The sequence below is a fragment of the Mya arenaria genome, chromosome 16, assembly GCF_026914265.1.
Source record: "Mya arenaria isolate MELC-2E11 chromosome 16, ASM2691426v1".
In the NCBI taxonomy this organism is placed as follows: Eukaryota; Metazoa; Mollusca; class Bivalvia; order Myida; family Myidae; genus Mya; species Mya arenaria.
The window spans coordinates 4,108,922-4,123,194 of record NC_069137.1 but is presented as its reverse complement, the minus strand read 5'-3'; the positions used below and the strand labels follow the sequence as shown (position 1 = coordinate 4,123,194).

The 14,273-nt window shown below is 31.6% G+C and overlaps 1 protein-coding gene across 1 annotated transcript in view; it reads left to right on the top strand.

Annotated features, from left to right (window-relative positions):
• Window positions 1-14,273, top strand: part of LOC128222370 (uncharacterized protein PF3D7_1120000-like) — a 75,706-nt gene that overhangs the window by 19,293 nt on the left and 42,140 nt on the right. Inside the window, exons 2-10 of the mRNA XM_052931345.1 lie at window positions 4,601-4,732; window positions 6,385-6,486; window positions 6,786-6,848; window positions 7,116-7,211; window positions 8,219-8,263; window positions 8,526-8,567; window positions 9,147-9,188; window positions 12,418-12,459; window positions 14,231-14,272. Coding sequence (XP_052787305.1) covers window positions 4,601-4,732; window positions 6,385-6,486; window positions 6,786-6,848; window positions 7,116-7,211; window positions 8,219-8,263; window positions 8,526-8,567; window positions 9,147-9,188; window positions 12,418-12,459; window positions 14,231-14,272 — 606 coding nt within the window. The remainder of the gene's footprint in view (window positions 1-4,600; window positions 4,733-6,384; window positions 6,487-6,785; window positions 6,849-7,115; window positions 7,212-8,218; window positions 8,264-8,525; window positions 8,568-9,146; window positions 9,189-12,417; window positions 12,460-14,230; window position 14,273) is intronic.

The window sequence follows — 14,273 nt, the reverse complement described above, 5'->3', positions numbered from 1 at the left end:
TAGACAATCGTTAAATATTTGCGTGGTTTCTATTTCAATTCAAAACATATTTTTGGGACTGTCATGATTTATCATATAAGCAAACCCTAGACTGGTTTAAAAAACAATTGTCTCTCTCGAGATAAAAGGGTGTATAGTTTCAAGATCAAGTATGTTGAAAACCTCTAAGGTTGCAATTCAAATAAACAAGTACAGTAAAGCAAGTAGGCCTGATGTACTGATAGGGCGAAACATATATTTGCCACTTGCAAAGTGTTATCTTTTTTATCTTGATCACTCTGCGTTAGCTGTCTTAATTATATCGAGAGAGCTGTCTTTCACAGTACCAAAATGTCATGCTTCTAAAGAATGAATTGTAATTATACCCCATAAGTTTTGAACTTAACAACGCCAAATTGCAAAAAGAAATACTTAAACATCTTTGAAAACCATACAGCGTGGTAAAAGTTAATTTTCATAGGCAGAAGTATTATTTTTCCAGTCTTGGACACATTTTATGAACTGCATTGTTTCTAACATTAAATTAAACGTTTGGTACACGCAACTGTGTTATTTTTTCCGTGATGCTACATCAATTCTGAAGATTAGGAAATTGTGCGTTTAAGTATTATTGTTTTCAGTATGCATCAGAAAATGTCAATAGTTGTACAATAAAAAATTGATGTTTTTGTAAGCAAGGCTACATTACTTATATGATAAGCGTTTTTTTTTTTCAAAATTACATGATGTAAAAGAGTGAAATAAAAAGTGGAGCTCCAATCAAAGTTTGTCACATATCAGATGTCACTTTGAACCATTACCTGATATAAATCACAAAATCCACTGACTTTCCAATCTGCACCTTAATCATGTATATACTGTTAACAATTTATAAACGCGAGCAAATTGCATGAAGTAAGTTTCAAATATCGCATGGAGTCACTCATACCTAATTATTTTCATTGAAGTTAAAGCAATATAAAAAAACTAGATAAACTAGAGGCAACAACGTGTGGTAGTTTGGGCTCTCTAAAGTTGCTAAAACTTATCGTCGACTTCAAGAGGAATCATGTGACAGTTACTTTCCTTCGCTTGCGTTCAGAAACCCTCCTCATTATTTCCTGGATCGTTTTGAGTCTCCATGACTGATTGTCCCGTAGTGGATATTTTCAGGGAATGTCCGAAATAATTCCGAACCTTATTGACGGGTGCGCTAGCGACCTGTGCTTCCAATGGCCGCACAACATGAGATCAATCGCAGAATGAAAATTGCTTCACCGTCTCTTTGAGTGTACTTCCACCATAATCACAATGTTTAGGGTTAACACTGTCCAGTCAGACCGTATCCATAGCAAAAAGTATCTGAGTGCCTGAGCAAAATAGTGTATCAATGCTAAAAAGGCTGTCGTGTTCCTTCTTATTTCGAAACCTGTTTCCTTTAAATGGGGCACGTTACGTATACTTTCTGGTCTATACTTAATGCAACACGTATTTAAAACAAACATAATTGGATACCGTATATACACATTCTGCCTTCATCGTATTGTAATTTTCTTGCCTAAACAAGTACAATATCTTACATGCAAGCATAACGTCAAATGAAACCTACAACAAGCAATGATAACAATATCACCTCATATAATCACAAATAGTTATTATTAACTGCACGTCCCTTTTTAAAACAAAGTAAAATAACTAGGTCATTGCTATAAAATAAATGATTACTGAAGGCAGTTTCATTAATATGTCATAACTTATACTACTGATTTGATATAAACATACTAACGAATGTCCTGAAAACTGTCACAGGTAACAAAAACATTGTCTTTGGTAACCGTACCGTTCTGCTTCCACTAAAATGTGGATTCAAATAGAAAAGAGTATTTTCTACTAAAAAAGTAGCTGTTCTTAATTGAGATTTATGTGAATACAGCTATGCAAAACTTGCAGTATAACATCTAGGCAAATGAACACAATTTATTGAGGTTCAATTATATATTATGTACATCGATTAAGGGCTCAATCGTGTCGAGTGGACACACTGTTTATGTATTTTCAATCTCAAGATAACATGTATTATAGGGGAGCCTTGAAACCTTTTCTTTGAACAACTGCAACACAACAGCCCTCGGCAATATTAATTCATCTCTACTTAGGTCATCATTCATATATTTAGCTTCTAACTCGTCAAAATGTAATAGCAGATATTTTCATAGGACCTTCATAAACGTTTAACGCAGGTTTCGATTACATATTCTAAGGATAGATGGAGCATTCAGTCGCTTTCGTATATGTTTGGGATTGCCTTAAAACTTGATTAATAACTATGAAATGTTTTGTGTTTTGCTTAATTCACATCCTACTAGGTACAATCGTAGGTCAATTGACATCGGCCTAGGTCGACCTCTAATGGCTTATCTAAGAACTATCCAGTTAATTATGTAAGAAGTGTTTGGCCTAGCATAATTTTACTTAATTGCACCCATAAATTGACAATCCCCTTTTTTGTGGAGATAACAAGTAAAACCCATTGATTATTGTCACGTGAGGTTTAAGTTATCACGTGATGTTTCTGAACTATTAAGAGGGAATTAAGAAATACTGAAAAAATCAACTGCAATTTGGGTTAATTAAGGAGAATAAAACACATTTAGAGTCTGACCAGGAGTTTGCTTCTCCTTTTAAACTTTAAAACCTTTGAGGTAATGAACAGTGATATAATTAGTAAGTGTTTTAAAGTTCAGTTTAGCTCAGTGGTTCTATACAGAATGCTCAATTAATTAGCAAGCATCATTATACTAAAACATAACAGTTTAAATTGATCGGAGCAGTCATTCTTATTTTACCGCTTTTTATCATGGTCACAGTGAAAAATAACCCTTTTAACAGGATATCCACTACTTTAAATTTGCGATTTCATCGAAAAATACTACTTATTTTTTATGCGATCTTGGTATTTACTCATTAAGTTGCTTATTTGTTTGAACAGTTTCTAGTTTCAAATACCACTATGCTTTTAACAATATACTTAAGCTAACTATTATGATTTTAACGACCTACATGTGAAACGTTACAGCCAATAGGACGTCCTAACGTAGACAGTGATAACATGTATAAACGGAGCACACAGTTTAAGAACATACCATACTTATTTGCAAGATTGTGACTCAAATTCAGCCAATCTCGTGAACATAAATGTGTGTGATGCTCATAGTTTCAAACAATGACTGAATCGTATCTTTGAAAAAGGTTTGCATAAGGTCCTCTGAATGGTATTCCTCCGTCTGCAGATAGAGTTGGGTTGTCTTATCATAGAAGTACTTTGGGTTTACCTATATTGTTTTTATTATTATTAAGTTTCCTCAATTTAATGCATACTTTTATAAGATTTACCTTTTACGTTTCTTCTTTATTATGGATTGTTGAGATAAGAGTGAGGTTTGTGCACTTACACTTGTTTGTTTTTTTACTGACCGTTCCAAGGCGGTACCTAAGAGTCCTTGTTCTTGATAAAAATACCTATCTTTTTATATATAGTTTATATGCACTGTGCTGTTCGTGGAGTTATGTGCCATTAAACCGGACTTACGTTTAAACATTTTGCTACTGAGATTGTGTTTGTAGTTTTTTGCATAAATAATAATCTGACTAAGGAAAGGTATGCCAGCGACGAGGTTGCCAAAAGTTACTTATGTTGATACATATTGTACCTACAAATATGGTGGTCGAAGTTTATTGTCAAGTGCATATTTTATGTATGAGTTAAAAAAGGTATTATATTGAGTGTTTCTTTGTGTGATAATTAGATGTAATTGTTTGGTGGCAGTGAGTTTATGTTTTGTTTTCTAAAAACAACTTAGTTGTTTTTTGTTGTTTTGCTTGAAGTGTTTATGATTTTTTTTATCATTTTTTCCTTAAGTTTGATATTCAAACCATATTTCGATTGCATTTTTTATTGTAGTTTGAATATCACCCGGAAATATTCCACTTTTATTTCAATTGCGTGTCATTATCCAGAACAGTTTGTTTCATATCAATGAGTGTTTTAATAAGCATGTCCCTTAACAGGAATTGATATCACTGTTAGTAACATCTATCTACTTGATTTTGATATTCTAATGTTAATATAACGCTTGAACGACGTAAAGATTACCGATTTTAAACACTTCGTGAACCTATTACATCGCTAAACATATGTTACACGCGTGTTATATTGTTGCTCTGTGTGCATTAAGGGGCAAGCCCATTTTTGAACAACATTTTGAACCACGGTTCAAGTTTAAGGGAACAATTAACACTATTAATTCTATTTATTTTAAAAGTAATTAAAACTAACCGCAACAACTTTGTGAGCCAGAGTTTTGTCTCATTTTGATGACAATGCATATATCCATATATCTGTAGACACCTTTTGATAAATTAAATTTGAGAAAGTTATCTAGTATCGAATGCTACGTGATCAAAAGTATAATGCTTTTTGCTACATAGTTTTTGACTAAGTTGTTGAAACGGAGGGATCTGGACTAGGCTGCCTAACAATATAATCGCTTTGTTTGTCATTGGGTCAAATAGGTATCGGAATAAGTTGCTTTTGTTTATACCAAATTTTGTTTTTATTCAGAATGAATCCAGTGCTTAATCTTCCTTCTCCCTCATTATTTATTTGTGTACTGGTTGCCGTTGGGACATGGTGTGCTTTGCTTTTGTTCCGGTCACTCGATTCATCTTCAACCAACAATGAAGATTCGAAAAGGTAAACACTTTCATTCATTATGTGATGAAAGGGGTAGGAAGTATTATTTGCATGGCACTTGTCATGTTATGTTTATTCGTGGCGCATGTCATGTCACAAGCGACGACAACTGTGTATAAGCCAAACTTACTCAAAGGTATTTCATCTTCGACGTTGTTCATCTAAAGTTTTGTTTCATTTTATTTTTTGCATCAACACACACAAATATTCTGAAATATTTCAGATATTCTAAACAATAAATCATATGTGCCCTTTTTTTTTTTAATCATCACATTGATATGTGTTTCCAAATTGTATATAAATTACGAAAAGAAACAACAACAATATTTAGTACTTTATCTGCTGTATTTGTAAAACCTGTGCTGCTACAATACAAAGAATGATCACAGCATTTAAAAAAAGGTTGCCTTTTGGGAGATAACGCGTATTTGTCAATGAGAGAAAGGATATGCACTTAAATATGTGTACGTATATTTGTAGTATTTGGTAGTTTTCTCAGCGTACATTAAAAAATGAACAGAACCAGCTTGGAGGCACAGCGACAAGAGCAAGAGTGTGATCAACCTATTTGAGCTGAATTCACAAGGATTTCGTATAATGAGCATTATCATATAAACATACCAATAATGTGCCGTTAAGCTGATTTGGTTTGGCGTGTAGTTAGGATTTGATCCATCAGCTGAATGTTGAAGTATGTAGTAAGATTTGACCTACGGACTCTAAATTGAAAGAATTCGCATGTGGTTTTATGCAACAATCTTTAGCTGAAGGTCGGGGCATATATATTGGCTTTATCCCACAGCATTGTAGCTAGAGGTTGAGGAATATAGTCAGGCTTTTATTCACGTGTTTTTAAACTAAAAATTTGGCAATTTGTGTAAAAAATTTTTATCGGAAGTTGACAAATTGATTCCAATTTAAATTGTTATCAATGTAAATGATACAGATGTTAAGTATTAGTTTGATATTGATCTGTATATGCTTTTTAAAATTCCAATAAAGTTTAAAAGTTGTTAGTGACGAGACATAATTGCAGTACAAAATAATATACAAATACACATCTCTTGAAAAGCGAACGTCACATGTAATTCAGAGCTCAAAAAGTCGTGTCAGAAATTCCGTCAATGAAATGAACAGCAGAGGAAATGCAAGCAAAGAGAAGAGACGAAAGAATAAATCAACATAGCATTTTTGTTTAACAAATGGTTTATTAAAAACGATACTAGGATATGCCAATGAAGCTTCAAGTTTCGATTGGGTCGATTCCTCAGAACTAACAAAAGGGTTAAACAAAAACATTTCAAAATTCTAAAGGATTGTACATGATTTGGACAAATAATTGAATAAAACAAGCACAACTGAAACAAATGTCTCAGATAATGTTTGAATATATCGGATAAAATAGTGTCCATTTAACTTAACGAGTAAATTTTGAAACGCATAATCGAGGATAGCATTAACCAAGCCCTTGCAAATCATTGTATTCGCAACATTTAAATCAAAGTTATGAATAATTATTTTTCAACATACGATATATACTTCAATAGAATTGTCGTCTTTGCTATACTTTTAGTCATATTTTTATTTTCTTAAAAAAATGGTATTTATTTTAATCCGAGTTTTCTTATGTTGAAACTTTCAAATGTTTACAGGCGAACACAACAGGTAAACAAAGAGATCGAGGATCATACACGGGAAAACCATGCGCTTTCGGATAAAATTCGTGCTCAAGAAGAAGAGTTACAGAAATCTAAGTAAATAATAAATACGTTTCTGTAAATTATTTGTTATAATGACTGAATTGAGCATTACGAACTACTGAATATTATGATGCTTCTTTGTTTAGTAATCTTTTTCTTTTTTTAAATTGAAATAACTACAAATGATTCCGAACAACATAATGGGGCTAATCCAGAGCAAGCTTTTAATCCAAATTCAAATTATTGTACATCTTAACATAAAGTAAGCCATACAACCTGAAAATAGTAAATGCAAAAGTAGTTGGTACCGGTAGAACATGTAGAAAAAATAATATTTTACCTGTTCTGTTCAGGGAAAGGGAAAAAAGGCTGGAAAAGAAAATTAAAGAACTGGAGGAGGAATGTGATCGGATGAAGTATGGCTAAACTTATCCTACAAAACGACATCATATTTATTTTCACATACTTTTTATCCTCATCTTGCATAACCTAATAACCTCCTTATGTATCGACGGAGCTTCAGCCCTGCTACATATATATTTTACCTGACCATCATTACTTGCATTGAAAGTCTAGTACACAAAGTCGCATTAATAACGACTGTTAAGTTCATTTTGTTATATTTAACAAGATATTTAAAAAAATATATATAATAGAAAAATAATAGTATATTTCAATTTCAGAGAAAGTTCCTTTAGATGGGGTCCAGAGCTTAAAAGAAGAAAAGAGGAATTGAGGGTAGAAAGAGCGAAGTTAAAAGATTTGCAAGATACAAATAGGCATGTATATATGTATATATAATTCTTCCTGTTCTAAACTTTTCGCAATATATTATCCTTTAAATTCCTTTGCAATGTAATTAATTAAGACAACTGTATATTGCTATAATGAATTCATGTTCCTATTTGCGGTTGTGTATATGAATTATTGTTACGGTGAAATGTCTTTGAAAGCCAAACTCGACGACAAACATCTGATGAATCTTTACTTCTTCATGATCATAGAAATCAAGCCTGTTTATCTAAGATTGCAGTCACAAATGCCTTTCATGCCTACGATAACCTTTTTTTTTACCTCATGAAAAAATGCTGTCGCTTACAAAAGATGTTCCTATTTGACTTCCAAATTCCTCTGAATCCAATATGGCTCTTCATTTATGTTTGCATTAAGCTTTTATTGCAATGTTTACCTTAAAATAGCAATTAAAAAGGCAAAAAAACTTATTTCCATTATAGCTGCATAATTATCGTTTTCATGAATTCACATCCTTTCACCAAAATAAAACATCAACCAGTGATATCAGAAGGAACATGACTGCACTACTCATTTAAACCAATTCATTTTTGATGCTAGATTATAAAAAAACACATTGACATAAATGTACGCATCATAATTGTCTTAATTTCAACACATTGGCACATATTTATATATGTTTACACTTGTGAATGTCGATTCCAATATTATTTTCAACTTTATTAACATTTATCGTGGTTCGTTAGCGACATAGTAACTGAAACAACAATTGCAACATGCAGATCGTTTTTTAATATCTACCGAAGTTACAGATTCTGTACACTGTGAAATAGACGGTATATCTAGTACGAATATGATATTCGGTTTATGGATGATTCCGGTAAATGTTTCTACCACCATATAAGGTCGCTCAGCAATAGATTATCCGAGTAATGCACTTAGACATACTTCACCAACAACAGTCCTTGAATATAGGATATAAGGTCACAAATCACATGATATCTTACAAATGCATCCATTTTACAATTTTCAGCGACTTGGAAGAAGAACTCAAACTGCAAAGACAAAGACATGACGTGTAAATATCCTCCGTTAACAAGACAAAATATTAGAATCAAATGTTTTATAGCCTTATATCGAAGTGCATTTGTTACGCAAGGAATAAGACACGATATTTGATTGTGTTTGGATGTAGTACACTTTATAAGTAAGTTGAGAGAGTAAATCAAATATAAATAAAAGTTGTATTTATGATGTGATATAAGTGTTGCCTCAATAAAACAAGGAAAGAACATTTATTCCACTCCCGTTTTGTTCAGATACATTATTCTTTGTTTCAGAGAACTGAGAACAATAGCAAGGTTGGAGAAAGAGAAGAAAAAGCAAGTTGATTGGAATATTTTTTTTTTAATTCAAAGCATATCCTCAATTGATTTTTCATGTTTTACAATTTGTCATTCAATAAATGTCGATCGCAGTAATTTGGTCAATACATTCATACCAGTATAGGTTATCGGTAATCTTTCAAATACATCGTGCATTATTTAAAAAAAATAACAATTTCTCTGTCTTATAATAAACTGGTATCTTACAATTAAACACTATGTATTTTGAACGGCTTTATTATTGCAAGTGCAAAACGATTAGGGAAACAGAAGATGGAATTAACTTGATGCTAAGATATCGTGTTCAATCTATATTGATTTCAAGCTCTAAATTATATAGTGGTCTTCTATATGTCACAATAATGAGCCCGTTTTAGGTTTGTTTTATATTGGCAACTTTTCGAAAGGGATTGGAAATTGTTTGCATGATTGCATTAAAGAACCTTTATAATTAAACAGCCGTAACTTGTTCTCAAATTTGTTAACATTGTTATAATATTATCACTAAAAGTGTGAGACTTTTTTCCTTTCTTTGATAAGTTTTGAAAACAATTTGTGTTTCTTTTCATCTTTCAGACTTGAAGTATATGCTATGAGGTTGGATGGTGACCAAAAGAAGTAAGTAAACCTTTTACTTATCTTTCATGTTGTCATTATCTCTTGCATAACGTAACGTATTTCACCATAAACTAGCATAAATAAATACCTACTACATTAGGGTATTTTATTACAGACTGGAATAATACGGGCTCTAAACCGAGCGAAGCTCGGCAGAGCCCTATTACGGCCACATGTACACTTAACACTATTTTCTTTCAAAAGTGCAACCACTATGAGCCTGAAAAAAAAACTTAAAGGTGATGGAATCAGTATTTTTCTGTTCATAAACTATATTGAGCGCGTGCATGCCGGACACCAAAATTCATCAGAGCGTGACGACACCGAACGAATGCAGTCCTTTGAAAATTGAAACTATGCGATGCAAAATAGCGCCCCACTAGTTATGAAAATAGTTTATATTCATATTTATATAGATTGTCGTAGGTGGTTTTCACTCGTTTATTACAGATATCCATACGCATTGTTTACCATTCTAAACGAAGGTCAATATTCTGACAGTTCATTCTCCAGTAATTGTCATCATAGATTTTACAATATATATATTTAAATGTTTGACTATTGTTGATCGGATATGAGTTTCTGTTGGATACCGATTTAATTACGAACATGGATTACACTGGTACACATAGCAGAGCTTGTCACGTACATGTAACAGGAATGATTTAAAAAAAAAACAAATTTTTTTCAGTAATTCATAAAATGAAAGTAACAATTTTATAAACTTATAACATGCGGTTGACCATTTACGAATTCGCTATGGCTGAGTGAGATTTTGTCACTGAAATGATGGTCTGTGAGCCACCGCCATGGCTGAGTGAAAATATTTTGACTGAGATAAAGAATTGGAAAACCTTTCAATTATCATAACGCTGGTTGAGAGATTGAAACTGAAAAGATATACAGGAATTGTGTGACAGGGGAATTGTTGTACCATGCAACACCACTGTTGTGTTACAGATTGTTATTAAATTAAAATGTTGGACGGGGAGCGTGTGGGAACTTCATAGTACTTTCACTTTCATTAATTTAGTTTAAATAACTATTGCTTTTAAGGATTTTTGTTTTCATATTGATTTCCTGTCAAATTGAGCTTTTGTTTGTTGTTTTGTATTATGTATAATTACTACTTCTATTTCCTAACTTAAAAATTTCGTCTCATTTGTCAAGTTGAATTGTTACATATTTCATATAAGTGAGAAAACACACACACACACACACACACACGCACACACACACACACACACACACACACAATATTTTTAAAGATGCACTCTAAATCCAAAAAAAAAAAACTTATCACAATTAATATCAGTGTTTTGATTTTTCGAAATGGGTTGATAGATGTAGACAACAATGTTTCTTATGAAAGATCTTGAGTTCAATTTGCAGAAAGGATGAACATAAAACATGGTATTTCTGCCTTATGATACTATAGTAAACCACAGTAAAACATCTTTTAGCAATCACCAATTAAATAATATTTGTCATGCTTTCTGCTATTATAAACAGGGTTACAAGCTTGTTTATTAGTAAACAATAATTTCAGTAAATACATTATTTAGTAAGTAGTTATTGGTTTATCAGTCAATTGGATGTGTGTAATACAATTGTATGTATTGATTTTGAATAAGAGTTTCACTTTAAAGATGCTCATTTAAAGATAATGAACAGACACACAAAAACTAGACACATTGGATACTTACTATATGAATGATTATTGTTGAGGTGACGTCTAATTTGTTTTGGAGATATTCATAAATGGGTGTTATTCTTTGCTGTCTCCAGTTTATTATACATTTAAAGATGTTTATAATTGCTTTTCTGGTATATATTAATTTAATGCAAATAAAATCACACTTTAAACTTGACACATTTGATATTAGTTATATAAATGCTTATTGTTTACATGTACTGTGATTTGTTATGAAGATTTTAATAAAGTAAATAATCCAATATTGTTCTTCATGTGTTTATACATTTTGGACTTGCTTTAATATTTCTTTTCTGGTATATTTTCATTTAATGCACAAATACATTATTATAAGTGTTCAGTATCACTTTCACACATTGTCCATTATTATTCTGTGTATATTTGGCCTATTTATGCGTATGTGCATAGTTGTATGTCAACACCTGTGAAAAAAGAAACAATATTATTTCTTTCATACATAGTCTGATACATATTGAGTTTATATGCATTATTTTTATTATATTTGTAAAATATCCATTGTCCAATAAGACACATGCTATTTTTGTGTTAATTTCATTATCAAATAAAAACATCCATTTTCCACTCTTCTATACCATGCAAATGAAGAAGTTTTAAGGAATGAATTGCGGGGTTGATGTCATTGTCGGGGTATGAACGGAAGGACTCCACGCGTACTTTGACCAACCAAATTGCATTCATATCCCCGATAATGACATCAACCCCGCAACTCATTCCTTACATTTACACCAATAGTTCATTATTTCATTCAAGAAATGTTAAAAATATTCTTCATTTCATTTAAGAAAACCTTTAAGGTATCCGTTCTTACCCATTCTGTAAATAGAACGACCCGACTATAACCGAAAACATTTTTTCAAATGACGTCACAATAACGCGGGAAAAGATCAACCACTTGAATTCACTTTAAAACGTACAATTCATTAATTCATTAATGTACCACACCCCTAATGAAATCTTCAACTTGAAACTCTTTAATTTCAATGCTTAAGCTTATGTTGATAAGCAGAATACATAACCAATAGTTGAGAATTTCATGGATGCGGTTTGATGCACCATTATATGCTTGTTGGCCTTGACTATTCCTTATTTTTCAACATATAACAAATGCATAAACTATTAAACGGCGCCCTTTGAAACTTTGCATCAATGGTCTTTCTTGCAGTATGTTATATGAAATTAATTTTGCCTTTGACACTTGTTAACCAAAGAAACAATGTACTGCATTTCCAGTTTCTGAAGTTGATAACAAACCTAGAGCCCGTCTAAGGCAGTGCCTTATTTCATATTAGTCTAATAGTGACACAAACAAGAAAATACACGTATTACTTATCGCTGTTGTTGCGATTAATATAATATGCTTCCCAATTATTTTATATTCAATAGTTAGCACATTTCTTATAGTGTCGTTAGAATTTGTAATAATTGTAACAGGTTCCAAATAGCATCATATACAAGCGCATATTTACAAACACTTCTTCATGATTTTTCTTATAGATTGCAAGAAATTGCTAAAGAATCGGATAATGACAAAAAGAAGTAAGTACACTCATTTCCTATCGTTGTTCTTGGCATTTATATTTTGGTAACCAAGTTCATCAAAAAATGAGATATTAAAACAATAAAATTGATTTTTATGATTGAAGACATGAAGGAAATGCAATAAAGTTTGATATTTACACAATTAAAAAGTACAAGTATTACTTATTGATGATGTTACACTTTATAGTTCATGTTCTTTGTAACCCATCGCATTATTTGCTTTGCAAAATGTGTAAGTACAAAATAAAGATTTCTTGTTTGGCAATGCTTAAAGTACATCAATATATTTTCAGCGTTTTGTACAGTGTATTTCCAAAAACATCTGGACTGAAAATAACCATGCCATAATATAATTAAGATTCATGTTCCTAAACATAATGAAGGTAAAGTAAGAATATATTTGCAACTGAAGAAAATAAAAAGATAGCAAATTATTCAACCAAAAGATAGGGAATCAATATAGTAACATTTAAGCGTAAAGAAAAAAAAGTTGACCCGTAATGCAAAAACATATGAATTGCAAGGTTTCTGATTAAAGTTACATTTTTATTTAAATAAAGCAATATATTTGGGTAAATTCGGTGCGTTATAATAATGTGCTTCAGGTATTGCCTTCTTAGATCTTTACGCAATTGACATTCAAGAATAACTTAAATTTTAATGTCTTATAAATAGCATGTAAGAAACTTCTTGGTTTCTACTGGTTTGTTCCTTCCAGCGTTTTATATAACTAAAAGTGTGCGCAGATACTCTGATTCTCGACAAATATATTCTATAATAATCACATTTGACAAATAATACTGAAGTCTTCAATCTGCAAACAGTATGTATGATATATATATGTTGTTTTCAGCAACTTCATTAAGTCCATCGTTTAAAACATTTATTAACGATCGTCCAGAGATACCTAACTTTTTTATGCCTGTATACTTACTTACTAGCATTGTTGACATTACCTTTTTGATGAGGGGTTAAAATATATCAATCCGACCACATTCCTGGGAAAAAAACATCAATCTAGTTAATAAATAATCTAAATATAACACTTGTAAATGTATTCACTGAACATCATCATTATTTTTTTATATATTTCTCCATTTAAGTACGTTGAGTATCATTGAGATATAAAATTCCTTCATCTGACTGAACACATTGTGAATCTGTGTGATTAATTGACTTAAGTTAAATTTCATCTGATGCCAACGAACATAAATGATCTACCAAAGAGCCGTAAAGCATTCTCCTGTACATAGTTACATTTGTAAGTCTAGCTGTTTCTAACGGTTTGCTTTTATTTTTACCATATAAACGTTTTGTCTAATAATATGTTTGCTTTCCCTTCTAGCATGAACAAATGTTCATTTTTTGTCAGGAAAATACTGACGGATCCATTCTTTGTGTTTAGAAAGCATATTGAGCGTGGTGGTTAAGCTATATTCAATGATTCTCTAAAACAACAAAACTTACAATTATATTTATGCCGGCATATTGTAGAACAATAACCCCTCACAATTGAACGTTATTAAAGTGGTTATCTGTTTGGAACATATTGTGTTTATATTGATAGAAATGATGCAGTTACACAGTTTAAATGTATTAAATTTTAGACGTTTATGGAGATTAAAGGCATTTAATTGAAAAGTGTTGATCACTGTAGTTTTAATTCATCATTTATTCCTTTCCCGAAATGTATTTACTTCTGAAAACGCGTTATACGTAGTGTAGTATTCTCATATGTTTTTTATTAGAATGATATCTCTCTCTTCAGGACTAGAGAAGAAATTAAAAGATTGACCGATGAGAACAAGAGG